Raw genomic sequence first — 18,268 nt, 5'->3', positions numbered from 1 at the left:
TCTCTCTCTCTCTCTCTCTTCTCTCTCTTCTTCCTCTCGCTCTCTCCTCTCTCTCTCTCTCTCTCATCTCTCTCTCTCTCTCTCTCTCTGGAAGGAAGGAAGGAAGGAAGGAAGGAAGGGTTGGAAGTAGTAAATCACACAGGAGAGTATAAATAAATGTTACCTCATTGCTGATTGGCTTGTAGCATGACACGCTATTGGTTGCAAGGATTAGGAGAGCCAACCACAGAGCAGGATTTAGCCCTGCTAATTGCTGATTGGCTTGTAGTTCGATGCTTTTTGAGGGAGTTTAACCCATTTTTATGACTGATTTTATTTCAATGTTTGCTGATACTGTATATTCTTATACTAACTTGTTTTGTGAATTAATCTTTATTTTCCCTTGTGTAATACTGTCAATAGTATATTAAATGTGCATTGTTAATGTGCATATGTCTCACACACACACACAAGTATCTGTGAACCATATATTTTAAGGATAAAAATGTAAGATGACTTTGAAATTAAATCAGTGTTTTATAGGGTAATAGTTATAAGTGTTTTAGTTTTAAGTTACTATGTACTCAGTTCACCTCTCTCTCTCTCTCTCTCTCTCCTCTCTCTCTCTATCTCCTCTCTCTCTCTCTCTCTCTCTCTCTCTCTCTCTCTCTCTCTCTCTCTCTCTCTCTCTCTTGATGACAAGTTATTGGCTGGAAGGGGTCAATCACACACAAATGTTTTTAGAGTGGGGTTCCAATATACATATTGTTGAATTTCGGTAATCATGGGGGATTGTGGTCCCTAACCCCTGCGAATATGGGGGCCAACTGTATTGGCGATTTTCTATTGTTGTTATGCTGTCGGGAACAGAACCCCCACTGATAACCAGGGACTGCCTATATATAAAAAATTTTTTTTATAAAAATTTATATTTTACACGGTTCTCATATTTTCACTGTACATGTTCTTACTTTTAATTTTTCAACCCAAGAGATAGAATCAATCGTTTTCTAGCATATGTAGGAATACACAAAATCATTTGCTGGTGTCAGAGAACTTCCTACAACTTTTTTTTTTTTTTTTGTCTTGTTACAATTATGGTTTTTTAAATTTATTCTTTATGCTATTCTCATTTATATTTGTACTATATTTTCTAATTTTTTAAATTTTTATAACCCAAAAAATAAATACAATCATTTGTGTAGGGTACATAATGAATGCACAAACTCCTTTGCAGGCATCGGAGAAATTACTACAACTTGTTTTGTTTCATGTTATGTTTATGATCTTATTTATATTTTACACTGTATTCTCATTTATATTTTCATTGCATTTTTTTTTTTATTCCCAACCCAAAAGATCAGCGCAATCATGTGCATAGAGTACATATGCAAGGACACAAGTAGTACTAACTAACATAAGCGGCTGGTTGGTGCGGTGATTAGGAAATTTGAAATTGCAGTAGCCAGAATTTAAGCTAGATTAGTGATGGAACCAGATTAACAATGGCTGGATTAGTGATAGTTGACCTGTATTTGACTATTTCTGCATTAACATTGCAGTACTTTTGTGCAGCATTCATGTGTAAAAGAAAGTTTGGGTAGAAATCACCATTTTTAGTTTAAAATCGGCAAAACACCTGTAAGTAGTTGGCTATGTAGTTGTGATGATACACATATTGTTTATTTTAGGATAATTGTTAGTGCATCATTTTGCAGTAGTGGGCCAAGGTTTATACTGTACTTACATATTATGGGTAAAGTTTGTAATACTATGCAATAAGAAATTTATGAATTTTTTATTTATAGTAGTTTCAGAAACTTTCACTGTGAAGATGCAAATGGTTATGGCTGAAGGACACTTGTAAATTTATTTTTTTTTATGTATTGATTATTGCCCCAAGGTTGAGTTGGCAGCCTTTGTTACTAGTGCTTGCACTTTACTCAATATCTTTTTTTTTTTTATGCCCAGCAGGTATGGTTTATGTTTCATTTCTCATTATTTAGTGAAAATAGAATTGTTAGAAAGTGTTAAAATGTAGGATTTAGAAATGTGTACCCATACAAATAAAGTACAAACTTTTATCTTATGCATGTGATATTGCATATACAGTGTTACAGCTGCTAGGAGGTAAATATCAGGTGAAATTTCAGGTGATTATGAGTTCAGCATACTGGTGAAAATACTGATACATCAGGCATTTGTAATAGGATTCTTGTATGCTTCTCTTTTTCTGTCTTTCATTGTATGATTGTAACGGTCTGGAATTTCAAATTGCTTGAGTTCTTCTAGGATGCCTTTGCTACATAGAGAGGTTTGAAAATTTAAGCAGTGAAAGTATAGTCTCTCTGCCAAATTTTGATTTAAATCATTAGTTTTTGTATGGTTTATTTTAGCCTAATTTAAATGCAATATGAAATATGATAGGGATAGGTAACCATTTCTCCTACTACAGTTTATTTTTTCACCCTGATTAAATGAAAAAGTAACTATAGACCCTTAGAAAGTAAAGTTTCCCCAAGTTCACTTAAATATTTGTTGCATTGCATTGGATGAATTTCAAGTAGACCTATAAATGATCATGTATTGAAAATTAATGGGGCATCTAATACAAGATTTGGTTTCATGAATATTAACTCATGGTATGAACTGAACTGTGTAATCATTCTTTCAGTGAAGCATGATATTCTCTTTTCCTTTTTATTTTCTTTATCATTGAAACTACTTGTTGAGCACCATTTTATTAAATTGTAAAAATTATCATTAAAGTGCTCTCCTCAGTCAGATATCTTTCTTACTTTTAAGTGTACAAGTTTCCATGCAGTCTTTTATTTTTTGTCTTTTGTAGATGATTGTCTTTCCTTTCACGATTACCTCTTTCAGTGACCATTAATTCTTATGTCGTTCTGTATGGTTAGAGGGTTAAATGGCATTTATTTACAGATATTTTAGTGTTACCACCATCCTTTTTTTGTACTTAAGTTGATCTAGTTGATGTTTTGGCTTTTTGTTGTCTTGTTTTTATTTTTATGTTTACTCCTCATAAATAAGTGTTTGTCAGATTGTGAAATCAGTCTTTCATGTGATCTCTTTAAACTTGTTTCTTCCTGACTGATGTCGGATGATACCCATTTTGAATTCAAAGTTGCATTCTTATTTCATTTGCTACAGCAAGGGGAGATGAGGAAATACTGTATTTATCCCTCCCTGATCATTTCAGTAGTTTTATTTACATGTGCAAAGCAACTTCCTACTTGATTAATGTGTTGAGTTAAAGGGGACACTGGCTACTTTGTGGTAAAAAAAAAATCTTAAAAATAAACTACTGTACTGCGAATTAAAGGTTGAAAATTCGTATGTGAATACTACAATTTATTGTTTTTTGTAAGAGTTTCCCGAGTAATGACATCATATAGTATTCATGATGTCATAAGGATGTTTTCAGAAAGTCTTCAATATAACAGATGTAAAATGCTAAAGAACAAAATGTATCTGGCCAGCATTACACATAAAACACTCAATGATGAAGCAGAGGGAAAGGCATGAAGCACATCTACTGCAATTTGTATCTGTCCCAAAGGAACGTGAATGCTGGAATCCTGGAAGGCCGTCTAAAAATGTTGACTCTCACAGGACTTCTGGGGTGGATGAATATGAAACAAACCACGGGCTTAGGTAAAAAAATGGTTTTGGGGGAGGAGAGCAAAGCAAAATTCAACTCTTCAAGTTGGTTCAAGAAAGACTGACGTGTGACTAGGTTCAAAGCCCAGTCAGTGACCAGCTTCCACCTCGCATACATACACATAAGTTGCCAGATCCCATAGATTCCTTGCTTTAAATCTTGGATTGTTTTTTAACTGGTTTCCAGCTGTCACTAGAAGATTATCCTGTTGTTAAGACCTCAGGTTTGTTAGCTATGAAAAATACAAATTGATTAAAACTTTGTCATTTTACTATTTTCATTGTAGCTCCCTTAATATTTGGTCAGTATAAAAAACTTGTTTTTTAATAGCTCCAAAGTATCTAAATGCTTCATTATAAGAGTTTTCCTTTAATTATTTAAAAGCTATATAGTGTGACCCTGTTTTTATGCAAGCCTGAATGACAAAATATTCAGTTACAGAGCATTTGTATTCATTTTCTTTTTATAATAGTAGTATATTTGGAAATATCTGAATGTGACCATTCAGTTACCTAGGAATTATCAACAGAAAGCAAAGATGTAATAAAATAGACATCCATATTGGATTTTCGATGAATATTTGATTGTGCAACAGTAACTTGAGATAATGGCCAGTACAGTTTCAGGAGACACAATGGGGCTGGGTATGTAGAAAATCTCATGGCAATATACTCCCCTTTTGTCTTTTCGACGTCAACTGAAGTTTCATTTATGGAGTAACTGCCTGTATTTTTTAAATCATCACCCTAACAACCAGAATTGCCAGAAAAGCCGATTCTGATTCAATACTACTGTGATCGCACAATTTTATCTGTTAAAATGAGCATTATGGTGGAGTAAATAGGGATGGATTTTGCTACGCAGCAGACCGGCTACACCTTACACCCTTAGTGCCCCTAGGAGCCTCAACAGCCCACAAGCTGATCTATGGTGTTTGCCTTGTGTCAAAAAGGACTCTTGAATGCCTTCGGGAGAACTTTAGCAGGTTTAAAATCCCCCACCCCAAAGTAGCTAGTCCCACTAAAGGGTTGGGAAGCATTACGTAGGTTAGTGGTGTCATTATTATTATTGTCCTCTTAAGTGACTCCTCTCCCACTATTATATGATAACAATTTCCTTTTTTTTTTTTTTTTTTAAGTTTCCCACTAATGTTAATTGTAAGTACTGTACAGATGGAATTGAGTGAGGTCAGTCATAATTGGGAATAGTTTGCCAGTGTTTCCATAGGGAGATCTTAGTAAATTCTATAAAACGGAAAAAGTACAAATCAAATACCAAATTTGAATAAGGCAGCATTAGGAAACTGTGCAGTTTCAAGTTACTTATGTGATTGGACAACTTCCTCAGAGAATGCCTCAGAGAATGAAATGGAGATTGGTAATCATCCATTCTTGTAAATATATGCTCTGGTTCTTTTATTTTAATTTTTCTGAGTTTCAATCTGTAATGGCTACTTTAGACCATGGTCAGAACTGGTTGCCTATCACTAATGTACAGTCTTGCTGCCTTCTTTAGAAGACTACTTGTATGCAATAAAATTAAGTCCTCTTTATACTTGTTTCCTGTTAATGAGGGATACTTTATTCTATTTCTCTTGTACCTATTGGTGTAACAAAATTATGTGTACTCCATTTACTAGTATCCAGAATTTAGTATGCCTTGAATAAAAAATCTTGTATGTGTAGCCTTTTATGTTTGATATTTTTGAAGTATTGTATGAGTGCAAGCATTAGTAACAAATCCTTTTCAATGTCACTTAATTTTGTTGAAATAATCTCTCAAAACCTGTATGGTGTTTGACTTGTCCTTTGGGTGTAGGTTTCCCATTTGCATCTTTTACAGCAGCAGCGTAGACTTGCAAGCGATGGAATGGATTTTTCTCAGATACCTACAAGCCGCGTGGGCGTAGAAGATAATAAGCTTGGGAAGCTCCTGAATGATGTCCGTGATATGAAGCGTGATCATGACACAATGAGTACAAAGCTTTTAAGTCTGAAAAGAGAAAACGAGGCACTTTGGAGGGAGTATGCTAGCATGAGACAAAAATTCTCCAAACAACAACAAATTATTGAAAAGGTAAAACTTTTTCTTATTTTTTCATATTCCTTTTTGTAATATCTTTATTTTGTACATCTGCTGGTTTTTGTATACTTTAATGTTTTTACCCATAAGATTGTTGGTTATGCAGGATAAAGAGATAGTAGGCAATGGATACAAAAACTCGAATTTAGATTATGGCAGACTGTCTCACAGTAATCACATCTCATCCTTTGGTGAAAAGAATGATCTATTAATGGATTAGTAGTTTTAGCAGCATGAATGGTTGACTGGTTGTGTGAGAAGATGGGACAGCATGGGTTGTTATGAAGGGAGTTATTAACATATCAATTGTTGATATGGTGAAGCTAAACAAAAATAAATGAATTTAATGTTATTTTAGTCCTTGCTCTTGTCAATGTTCTAACAGCAAATTGCAGTGCCATTGTTTTTCTTTTGGAAAATTACAGCCTTTCTACTTTTGGATACTATTCAGTTTTGCAAACTTCTACCACTTAGGACAGGATTAGAGTCATTGCAAGAGTTTTGTCATTTATTTTCATGTTTGTTATGTATTATGGTGTCATTGAAAGGTAGGCAGTTGATATATATGTCATTAAATTTGTTGTTAGGTTCTTTTGTGTAGCATATTCGCTGTTTCATCCTCAAAGGAGTTACTCCTTCATGAAGTGGTAGTACCCCATGGTGACTAGAATAATATCAATAATAGCTGGGCATTGTGTCATAATGATAAACGCTATGACTGATAAAGTATAATGGACTCAAAGACAACGAGATTTTCACTCGTCTTCAGTGAAGCTGTACCCAGTTTTCCTATGTCAAAACTACAGAAAAAATTACTATGCACTGCACGTTGTCCATTTTGTTTAATGAGCTAGTTCAAAGACCAAGAACCATTACCTCTGTAGTCCACGCAGGGTGAATTGTGAACATCAAGCCAGAGCTCCTCGCTAGAAATGTTTTGATTTTCAGTGGAATGAAAGTTAACCACTTATTTTTAAGCTCCAGTAAAAAATATTTTTAGTTTAAAACTGTGGAAAAGATTTTTTTGTATATGAAAACTGGCCTTTGTTTTGTGAGCACATGGTCAGTGCTTTACTTGGTACTTGCTAGCCCATTTGTGAAAAGTGAAAATTTTGAAGAATTTCTCTTTCTATTTTGAAGTTTTAGCTTTAGAATTGTTCCACAATTTATTATTAATTTAGATTATATTAATGTAGATAATATTTTTAGATAACTATGTCTACAATAGCCTAGGTGGTAGCCGACATAAGATGATAGTAGCCTAACAGATTCAGTGAAAATAATTTAGACTATGGTGGTCATTGTTTGTAGCCTGTAACCTTGGATTATGTATCCTAAAGGTGATTTAAATAACCAGGATTAGATAGTAACCCAAATTAAGGAAGGATGGGGAAAACTAGGATATTAAGTTTTGATAGACAGGCTCCAGAATTTTAGCATGATCTAAATAATCCAGGACTAAGCAGTACCTTAAGTGGTAAACTTGTACTAAACATCCCATTATTAGACTACATTGTCCTTGCGAGTAGGACTCCTTCCAGTGGTGAGGGGATAAGGGACCCTTGCTTCTGTGGGAGTGTAATAGCACTCCCACAGGTGCCCCAGGTCCTGACAGAACATCCTACAACCTTTTCTCTTTCACTTTTTATCCTTCTCTCTTCTTTTTTTTACTCTCCCTGATCCCAACTCCTTGACGAGGTGGGGGCTTAGGGATCCACTGCAGAGAGAGTATGCTCTCTTAAACCAACTCCTCCTGCTGTGGTTTTAACTAAACATTGGGACCTTTTCCCCCTTCCCTTCCCTTCTTCTTTTGATGATGACCTTGGCATGTTGTTGGATTACTGAATTGACTGCCCTTCTAACTAGATGGAGGGTGGAATTGGACGGCATGCCACTCCACCCGTAAAACTAGAATACCTGACGTGGTCGAGCGAGGGAGAATTTTTGTCAAGCTATGCCCACAGTGCTGGGTCCGATCTCGACGGACTGACGACCCTTAAAGCACTGTGGGTATGGCGTATATCCAGGTGAGGGTCCAAGGGCAGTTAATTACCTCTGTGTGTAACAGTTTTGCTCCTCCCCCAGTTGGGCCTCCTTGGTGAGAGGGACCCCAGCCTGGAAGAAATTAATTTTCTTTGTTTTATGGCAAACCATATAAACCTCTCCCAAAAACTGATGACAACCTCTTGCTCGGAAAAGGACAATACGGTACAGCCTCTAGGAAAAGGATCAAGTTTGGTAACAATGGTCCCTTATACCCCTGCTAACCCAAACCAGTATAGTTTTGGATTAAGGGGGAAGAATCTAAACAAGGAAAAACAATAGGAAACTTAGGAAAATTGAAGTAATGCCAGGTGTGTTTGAGCCTGCTGCATATGATAAATTTTTAACTCTGTCCTCAGAAGAAAGCATTGTAGAAGATTCAGATATTTTTTAAATATATAGAGATACTGCGAACTCCCCGTTTTTGTACATGAACTTCCCTGCCAGATATATACTTAGCTATAGTCTCCGACGTTGCGACAGAATTTCAAATCTCAAGGCACACGCGACAGGTAGGTCAGGTGGTCTACCTTACCTGCCGCTGGGTGGCGGGTGTATGAACCAATCTATCTCTCCAGCCAGATTTTTTTCTGTCGCTGAAGCGATAACAACTGTTGTCGTTTCATTCCGATATATTCTTCATTTCTCGCTTGCCTGGAGATTGATTTGGACATTTTGGTGACGTATTCGCTCTATTTTGGCTTGGTATACGCTGATTGTGGACCGTTATTGACTTTGCGCTGGATTTTCCTGTAGAATGTCTGATTTTGATTCTGTTTCCAAAACTCCGGTTTTGTTTAGAGTATGTTTGACTGATGGATGTAAGGTGAGGTTACCGAAAGCTGCGGTTGACCCTCACACTGTGTTAAATGTAGGGGGAATGAATGTTCGTTTAGTAACCCGTGTCAAGAGAGTGAGGTTTTGAACGTAGATGAATATAAGGCTCTTTCTTCTTATATTAGGAAACTTGAAAGGGATAGGGTACGTAAAGCTTCCTCAAGGAGTTCGAGCAGGTCGAGAATGAGTGAGAATGAAACTAACATTAATGTAGTTTTAGAACCTTCCTCCCAGGTCTCAGCTCCTGCTCCCCGCACCGAAGCCGTAGATTCGTCTTCGGAGGCGGCGGCCTCAAAAGCTTCCTTGTGTTCTAAGGAAGACATGAATCTTCGTACTGATCAAGGTAAGAGTGTCAGTGATGATAAGTGCAGTGTACCCAGTGATGTGGAGGGTGCGTCTGACCGGCTCCTTAGTGCCTCCAGGCCTAGACCTCTTCCAGACTCCCAGTTCCAGTTGAGGAGGAAAGTCGAAAGCCGCAGGAGGACTAGGGAGAGCCCCCACCGGTCAGGCGTCCCCTCGGCAGATCCTGAAGTTCGCTCCCAGGCTGCCTTGGATCGTAAGAAGAAGGATATTCTTCGTCAGTGTTTTTCGTCGTCCTCTTCTCCTTCGCCGAAGTGTGGTTGGAGCTCTAAGGAGGCGTCACGCCCGTTGAAGAGGGCTGTGGAGGCTCCCTTCAGTACGTTAGCGTCCAGCCCAGAAGACTTTTCTGATGTAGCTTCCTTGCAAGCAAAGAAGCCTAGGAGATCCTGTGATCGCCCTCCTTCTCCCACTCCTCGCACTGAGCTTGCTTCGGAAGAAGATCCTGACTCCTTCTCGAGTGCTAGCGGGCCTACAAGCTCAGATCACAGCCTTGGCGGACTCCTTGGCATCGAGATCGCGTAGAAGGAAGGATTTGTCTCTCCCTATCAAGAGATCGAGGCACTTTTCGTCGGAAGAGCGCTCTCCTTGTAATCGGCGATCTCCTTCTTTTGAGGATACTTCTACACATCGCAGGATTTCACGAGAGGAACACCACTCCCGCTCGGAGGTGTCGAGACGCCATTCGTCGGATAGGCGCTCATTGGACTATGAAGATATTTCCCCAGATCGGATTCCTGCCTCGGGTAGACGCTCCGCCCCTTCTGTTTCTCCTTCTTCTAGAGTTCGTGCAAGAAGAGAGAGTCGCTCAGGTCATAGAAGACTTATTTCGTCGTCTCCGTCTCGTCTTTCTTCTCCTCGCCATCTCAGAGAACCTAGGGAATGCCCCTCTGAAAGTAGGCGCGCTTCTCCTTCCGACTACTGTCGTCGGGCGTCGGATAACGTGACTTGTAGGCGCTCATCGCATGGAGTTCGCTCCTCCCCTGTAAGACATCAAGAGTCTAGTAGGAGCCCTGCGCCTGGTAAGCGTCCTTCTTTTAGTAGCTGTTCTGGGGAAAGACGCCTTGATCCTCGTTTGCTTCGTTCTCCTAGTAGGCGCTCTTTGTTCTCGAGGCTCCCTACTCCTGATCGGTCCCCTCTTGCTAGAAGTCAAGAACGCCTGAAGCGCCCTGCTTCTGTTAGGCGCTCGGAGCCTTACAGACGTTCTCCCCTTGGTAAGGACCAAGATCTCGTCGAACGCCCTGTTCCGTTTAAGCGCTCGGAGCATAGCAGCCGCTCTCCGCTTCGTAGGCATCAAGAGCCTCTCAAGCGCCCTGCTCCTGATAGGCGCCCTATTGTTAGCAACGTTTCGCCGCTTGGTAGGCGCCAGGATTCCCCTAAGCGCCCTGTGACAGATAGGCGCTCGGCGCCTAGTAGCCGCTCTCCTCACGATCGGCGCCAGGATTTTAGTAGGCGCTCTCCCTCTCGTAGTCTCCCTAGGGATAGATGTGGTCTTTCTAGGGAAGGGAGTCCTTCCTCTTTTGCTGTTAAGAGTTTGTCTTCGTTTAGGAAGGAATGCGAGATGAGACAAGAATTTTCGGATAAGCGTCCTTCTATTACGACTCGTCGTTCTCCTGTACGCCGCTCTACTTTGGAATCTTCTCCTCATTCAAGACGTTTGTCTCCTTCATCGCACTGTACCCCAGCTAGGAAATCATCTAAGGATTCTCATAAGGATCCTCATCCTCGTTCTCCTCATCCTCGTTCTCCTCTTCAAGAAGACCAGGAAGCCTCTGAGGAAGAAACTAATACATCGGCAGCAGTTTCTTCGTACAAGAAGCTCACAGAGCTTCTCCTTCAGGAGTTCGGAGAGTCTTTGAGTCCTACTGCTCCTCCTTCTCCACACTCGTTGTTCTCCACAGCGAAAGCAACGAAAGGATCTTCGTGTGTGAGAATGAAACCGACTCTTTCTATGAAGAAAGCGCTCAAGAGTTTCGGTTCATGGATGCGTACTAAAGAAGAAGCGGGGAAAACTATGTTTGCCTTCCCTCCGTCGAAGCTTTAAGGACGGACAGGATTTTGGTATGAGACAGGAGAACCCTTGGGACTGGGCCTTCCGTCTTCAGCTGACGCAGATTTTTCAGCACTAGTAGACGCCACTAGAAGATCAGCTTTGAATTCGGCCAAAACTACGTGGGCAATGAATGAAATAGATCACATTCTAAAAGGCATTTTTAGAGTCTTGGAAGTTTTCAACTTTCTCGATTGGTCCCTCGGAGTCCTAGCCAAGAAAACTCAAGGACCGGACACGTTTTCTCCGGAGGATTTAAATTGTCTTATCCTGTATGGATAAATCGGTGAGGGATGGGGCCAGCGAAATAGCTTCACTGTTTGGAGCAGGGGTCTTGAAGAAAAGATCAGTATTTTGCTCATTTTTAACAAAGTCTGTCTCACATGCTCAGAGATCGTCTTTGCTTTTTGCCCCTCTCTCTACGCAGCTGTTTCCTAAACACCTGGTTCAAGACATTTCGAAGGCTCTCTCTGCCAAAGCTACGCAGGATCTTCTAGCGCAGTCTGCAAGGGAGCCGCGCCCTACCTTCCAGACTAAGACGAAGAAAGCGAAGCCGACCTCTCAGGAACCCTTTCGAGGGGCTTCTACCTCTAGATCCTCTTCGTTCAGAGGTCGGAAACCAATAGAAGAGGGAGGACTTTTACGAAGTCAATCAAACCTCCCAAGTAAGACTCAAGTCCTTCAGACAACTGTAGGCGCCAGGCTTTTACAGTTTGCAGAAGTCTGGGCCCAGAAAGACGCAGATGCCTGGACCTTGTCAATTTTGAGGAAGGGCTACCTCATCCCGTTCTCTTCGAGGCCTCCCTTGACGAATACCCCGAGGGAGTTGACGGCCAGATACAGGGACCCCATCATGAATCAAGCCCTCCGACTAGCGGTAGATCAGATGCTGGAAAAGGAGGCGATCGAACTAGTGGCAGATCATCTTTCGGCAGGCTTTTACAACTGCCTGTTCCTTGTTCCGAAATCCTCAGGGGGATGGAGACCGGTGTTGGACGTAAGCGCCCTGAACTTCTTCGTCGAAAAGAAGAAGTTCACGATGGAGACCACTGCCTCGGTGTTAGCAGCACTCCGTCCAGGGGACTGGATGGTGTCCTTGGACTTACAGGACGCTTACTTCCACGTACCAATCCATCCTTCCTCGAGGAAGTTTCTAAGATTCATGATGGGGGGAAGAATCTTCCAATTCAGAGGCCCTGGTTTTGGACTCTCCACGGCCCCCAAGTCTTTACGGCCATCATGAGGAATGTAGCACAATGGCTTCACCTAGAAGGGGTGAGGATTTCGCTCTACCTCGACGATTGGCTTATAAGGGCCAATTCCAGAGATCGTTGTCTGAAGGACTTGAAGAAAACCCTGGATTTGACTTATTCCTTAGGACTTCTGGTCAATCTGCAGAAGTCAGGTCTGATTCCCGCTCAAGAGTGCGTTTATCTGGGGATCCAAATGAACTCTCTGAGTTTTAGGGCTTTTCCGTCACAGGAGAGGATAGCCCGGGGACTCGAAAAAGTAACAACCTTCTTAGGGAAAGAAGTATGCACAGTGAGGGAGTGGATGAGTCTGCTGGGGACGCTCTCCTCACTGGAGCAATTTGTTTCCCTAGGAAGGTTGCACCTGAGACCGCTCCAATTCTTTCTTCATCGGAATTGGAGTCGTCCTTCTCAGGATTTGAAGTTCTCCCTGTCAATTTCTCATCAAATCAAGAAGGAGTTAGCATGGTGGGCGGATCCCAACAAGTTCTCGCAGGGACTGTCTCTTCAATCCCAGAACCCCAGCCTGGTGTTGTTCTCCGATGCGTCGGAAACAGGTTGGAGGGCGACTCTGGGAACCAAGGAGGTGTCAGGAACCTGGATGGGGGACCAGTCTTCCTGGCACATCAACAGGAAAGAACTAATAGCCGTGTGGCTTGCTCTGAAGGAGTTCGAGTCAGATGTGACAGGAGCAGTTGTGCAAATAAACTCGGACAACACCACGGCTCTGGGGGGATGCATTCCTTCTCTCTGTACGAAACAGCAAGAGATCTTCTGTGGACAGAAGAAAGGGGGATAAAACTTCTCACCAGATTCGTACAGGGAGAAAGGAATGTAAGGGCAGATCTCCTCAGCAGGAAAGATCAGGTCCTTCCCACAGAGTGGACTCTGCACCAAGATGTTTGCCAGAGCCTTTGGAAGTTGTGGGGCAGGCCTCTCTTAGACCAGTTTGCAACTTCAAAGAACAAAAGACTGGATCTTTATTGCTCGCCCATCTCGGATCCAGGAGCAATAGGGATAGACGCTCTCCTACTCGATTGGAAAGGACTCGACGTATACGCGTTTCCCCCCTTCAAAGATTCTGGGGACTTTAAAAAAGTTCGCAGAGTCAGAGTCGACCCGCGAGGATGACTTTGATAGCTCCCTTTTGGCCAGCACAGATTGGTTCACAGAGGTGCTGGAATGGCTAGTGGATTTTCCAAGATCGCTTCCTCTAAGGAGCGATCTACTCAGACAGCCCCACTTCGACAGGTACCACAAAAACCTCCCCGCTCTCAGTCTGACTGGCTTCAGACTGTCCAGAAACTGGTCAGAGCGAAAGGCTTTTCGTCAGCAGCTGCTAAGGCAATCGCTAGAGCGAGGAGGTCTTCCACCTTACGAGTGTACCAGTCGAAGTGGGATGTCTTCAGAAGATGGTGCAAGAGGAATAACGTTTCCTCTTCCAGTACCTCTGTGAATCAAATTGCAGACTTCTTTTTATTCTTAAGAATGTGGCTTAGTCGTTTCGACGATTAAAGGCTATCGTAGTATGTTGGCGAATGTCTTCAGGCACAGGGGCCTCAACTTATCGGAAGATAAGGACCTACAGGACCTTATTAGGTCTTTTGATACAACGAAAATGCAGTCTCCTAAGACACCTAGCTGGAATTTGGATGTATCCTTCATTCCCTTGGGTCCTCTAGTTTGAAACCCCTAATTCAGCCTCATTCAGAGACCTTACCAGGAAGAGATTGTTTTTGATGGCGCTAGCTTCCGCCAGAGGAGTGAGTGAGCTTCAGGCGATTGATGGTAATGTGGGTTTTAAGGAGGACTCTCTCATTTGCTCTTTCCTTCCTGGTTTTCTTGCAAAGAATGAAAACCCATCAAGTCCATGGCCCAAGAACTTCGAGATTCGTGGGTTATCTTCTTTTGTAGGAGAAGAACCCGAGAGAACTCTTTGCCCAGTGAGAATGGTAAAATACTACCTTAGAAGAAAAGAGCAACTGAAAGCCAACCGAGAGGTCCTGTGGTGTTCAGTAAAAGACCCTACTCGTCCTTTGTCGAAGAACGCATTGTCCTTCTTCTTGAGAAGCCTCATCAAAGAAGCACACGGATCCTGCAGAGAAGAACATCTTAGGCTTCTTAAAGTGAAAGCACACGAAGTAAGAGCCATAGCAACTTCTCTTGCTTTCAACAAGAATATGTCCGTGCAAAATCTGATGGAGACAACATTCTGGAGATGTCAGTCAGTGTTCGCGAACCACTACTTACGTGATGCGAGAATCACTTACGAAAAATGCTTCGCCTTGGGCCTGTACGTATCTGCGGATTCAGTGCTGGGGCAGGGAGCTGGAACTCATTCTGTTTAGTAGTATAAATTTTTTCCCCTTGTATTTGTTGTTGTTGGTTGCCTTAAAGAGGATGCATGAAGGCATCTCTTTAGGTCGTAATACTAATCTTTAGTAGTTTGGTTAGGTGGTCTGATGAGTGTGGCTCCTTGCAGTAGTAGTGGTTAGGACATGTTAAGATAGGGACGAACTCCCTTTAACAGGATCCGACTTGGATTCTACCACACAAAGGGATCATATATCCCAGTGGTAGATCCGAGAGTCTTTCAGCATCAGGTCACGTCCTAGCTGTAGCTCTCCAGGCAACGCAGACTCAGAGACAGTATCAATGAAGTCTTCTGCCTGAACAGGTAAGAACCAAGGTTATTACAGGTAAGAACCAAGGTTATTTATATCCTACAACATCAGTTGTTTCTTATCTCTCCTTATTACTTTAGCTGTCTCTTACCCTCCACCAAGGGTGCCAATCAGCTAAGTATATATGGCAGGGAAGTTCATGTACAAAAATGATATTTTTATTGTAGTGTCTTACCGAACAATTATAGAGCCGTGATTTCCACGAGCGGCAGGATACTAAATTCAAATTTAGCGCGTCGGCGTCGCCAACACTGGTGGTGATGACGTCATCTCCCTCCACTCGCGGGAGAAACCAGGTACAACTGCCCAGGTGAATCTAATTCTTTTCCTGCCGGCGTCCGGTGAACATCGGTGGTCGGTGCGGTTGGATGACTTTGCTTCGCTTTTTTTCTGGTGGAATTGATCTTCGGAATTGGTGAAGTACTCTTTTTTGGCGTTGTTGTTATTTTGCTTTTTATTTAAGGCGTTGCCATGTCGGATTCTAGTCCGTCGGGAGTTAGGTTTTGCATCTCAGGATGTAAAACTAGATTATCCAAGTTAGAATATGATTCTCACACTATATGTGTTAAGTGTAGGGGACAGGTTTGTTCAGCAGATCGAACATGTAACGAGTGTAGTGATTGGACTGATTCTCAATGGAAGTTTTTTAGTTCATACTCGGAGAAATTAGCTAAAGACAGAATTAGAAAAGCAGCGCTTAGGGAAAGTAGACTTAGCTCTGCTTCGTCTTGCGATGCATCTGTTCCTTCTGTTTCTCCTCAAATTGTTATGTCTCCTTTAACTACACCTCCTATTCCTCCTACTAATCCCACTTCTCCGGCTTCCCGTGTAGTTTCTTCGCCGACACCATTGCCAGTCTGGAATCGAGGTTAGATCAGAAATTTTTTTCGGTACTAGCGAATACGGTTTTGCAACTTGGTAATTCAGTTAAGACGTTTTTGGAGAAAGCGACCTCAGGTAAGAGTGTAGTTGAGGGTGCGTCTGTCTGTCCTGACAGTCGTTCCTTAGACAAAGGTCACTGTCCAGCTCCCCCGCACCGGGAGAAGACATAACCGGAAGTCCAAGGGAGTCGATCGGGATTTGCCCACAGACGGTGCGCCTCTCTTGTTGAGCCTGTTGCGCCTCAACAGGGCTCGGTTAAGCGTTGGAAAGGTGTTGCGGTCAGACGCCTTTCGAATGATTCAAGCGATTCGTCTCCGGTCGCGCGGCGCTCTTGGCGAGATTCGCCCGTTTCGCGTCCCTTAAAGAGGCGTTCAGGCGCCGATTCTTCGCCTCCTCCAGTCAAGCGGTATAAGGAGCCTGAGAGTAGGTTGCGCCGCGGACCGTTAGCGGCTCGTTTGTCGCCTCAATCTGTGCCTTTTTCGGCTCCATCTACTAGTAGAGATTGTGGTTTTAGCGCTGTAGCTAGCAGTTCTAAGGGTGTTTCTTTAGGCGCTTTTTCGTCTGTTACGCCTGATGCGCCTGTTTCGCCTCGAATTTCGGTGGCTCCGAGCGAGGCGCAAGTAGTTTTTTCCGCCTCCTGCTGAACATTTAGGCTCTTCCAAGCCTACGTTAACTGTTTTTGATTCGTCTCTGGCGCCTTTGCGCAAGCAGTTTAGAGATGTTAACCAACTGGATGAGTGAGTCCAAGGGTGGTTCGAAACCTTCAGATCCGGTGTAGTTCCGTCTACTTCTTCGGCGGTATCGGAGAATGAAGAAGAAGTAGAGGAGGAGGATTCACATCACCTCTCGTGTTATTCACGTCTCCTTAGATTTCTTCTGGTATCTTATCCAGATTATTTTGAGAAAGCGGCTCCGCGCTCCCCAACTTCGACTTTTTTGATGAGGAGGAAAACTTCAGACCCTCTCCTCCCAAAACTTGTTCTATCTAAAGCGGTTAGACATTCGTTGAAAGAGACGGAGAAATGGATGTCTATGAAAAGAGACTTAGGGAAGGCTCTTTTTGCTTACCCTCCCTCTAAGTTGCTTCGTAAGAGGTATAGGTTTTATGTAACTGGGGAAGCTCCTTCTCTGGTAGTTTCTGCCTCCTCCCAGGGAGACTTCTCCAGTTTAATCGACTCCTCTAGAAGATCTGCTTTCGCCGCAGCGAAAGTTTTCTTTACAGCGCCTGAGTTGGACCACGTTGTAAAGAATCAATTTAAACTTTTGGAAGTCTTTAGCTCCTTGATTGGACTATTGGCGCTTTAGCGGCCAAGATCGAAGACTGTCCTTCTCTTTCCCAGGAGTTAGCGGAGGATTGGATTGGTGTTCTGTCCTGTGCGGACAATCCATTAGGGATGGATGTGATGAGTTGAGCTTCGCTCATCGCCTTTGGCACCCTTAAGAAAAGGCAACTTTGGTGCTCCTTTGCTTCTAAAAGGGTTACGTCCCAACAGAAGTCTGCTCTCTTGTTTGCTCCTTTTGTGAAAGATAACCTCTTTCCAGACGATGTAGTGTTGTCAATTTCGTCTGCGCTAGATAAGAAATCTACTTCGGATTTACTGGCACAGTCTACTAAGAGACCTAAAGCTCCTGTGGAGACTGTTCCTTCGGTTTCTCCTCTGGCCCAAGCGCCTTTTCGAGGGAGAAAACCCAAGCGCTTCTTTCGGCCGAAATCGAATTTGCGACCTCAGTCTAAGGCCTCGGCCAAGGTTAACAAACCTTCCAAATGAAAGCTCGGTTCTTCATGCACCGTGGGAGCCAGGCTGGCTCTGTTTTGGGAGGAATGGGAAACAGAGGAGCAGAAGCCTGGGTAGTGCAAGTACTCAAGTTCGGCTATCGTATTCCTCTCGTTTCACCTCCCTCGCTCTCACCTGTGCCAATTCCATTCCAGGCATACTCTCCGGGCTCAGACAAATTTCTGGCGCTAGCCGCAGAAGTGGAAGCGCTTGTTCTCAAAGAAGCGATAGAACAGATAGAAGGGGATTTTCCTCCAGGCTTTTACAATCGCCTTTTTGTAGTTCCCAAGTCATCAGGGGGGCTGGAGGCCGGTTTTGGATGTGAGCGCCCTGAACTTGCATGTCCAGAAAACAAAATTTCATATGGAGACCACTCGGTCGGTTCTGGAGTCCATCAGACAGGGGGATTGGATGGTCTCTGGACATGCAAGACGCTTATTTTCACATTCCGATACATCGCGAATCTCGGAAGTACCTGAGGTTCATGTTCGAAGCAAGGTGTTTCAGTTTCGGGCGCTTTGCTTCGGACTAGCGACCGCTCCTCAAGTTTTCACCAGGGTTCTATCCCCGATAGGAAGCTGGCTACACATATTAGGAAGTAAGAATCTCCCTCTATCTGGACGATTGGCTTCTCCGGTCGGAATCAG

The 18,268-nt window shown here is 42.8% G+C and overlaps 1 protein-coding gene across 6 annotated transcripts in view; it reads left to right on the top strand.

Annotated features, from left to right (window-relative positions):
- Nucleotides 1-18,268, top strand: part of LOC135196277 (heat shock factor protein-like) — a 340,110-nt gene that overhangs the window by 40,708 nt on the left and 281,134 nt on the right. For 3 of the 6 annotated variants that reach the window (XM_064222986.1, XM_064222985.1, XM_064222981.1), the window contains exon 3: nt 5,480-5,737. In XM_064222986.1, coding sequence (XP_064079056.1) covers nt 5,480-5,737 — 258 coding nt within the window. The remainder of the gene's footprint in view (nt 1-5,479; nt 5,738-18,268) is intronic. The other 3 variants (XM_064222984.1, XM_064222983.1, XM_064222982.1) reach the window with 3 other exon arrangements.

This window comes from Macrobrachium nipponense, chromosome 17 (genome assembly GCF_015104395.2).
Source record: "Macrobrachium nipponense isolate FS-2020 chromosome 17, ASM1510439v2, whole genome shotgun sequence".
NCBI lineage: Eukaryota > Metazoa > Arthropoda > Malacostraca > Decapoda > Palaemonidae > Macrobrachium > Macrobrachium nipponense.
This window is presented reverse-complemented; position numbering and strand designations above follow the sequence as displayed.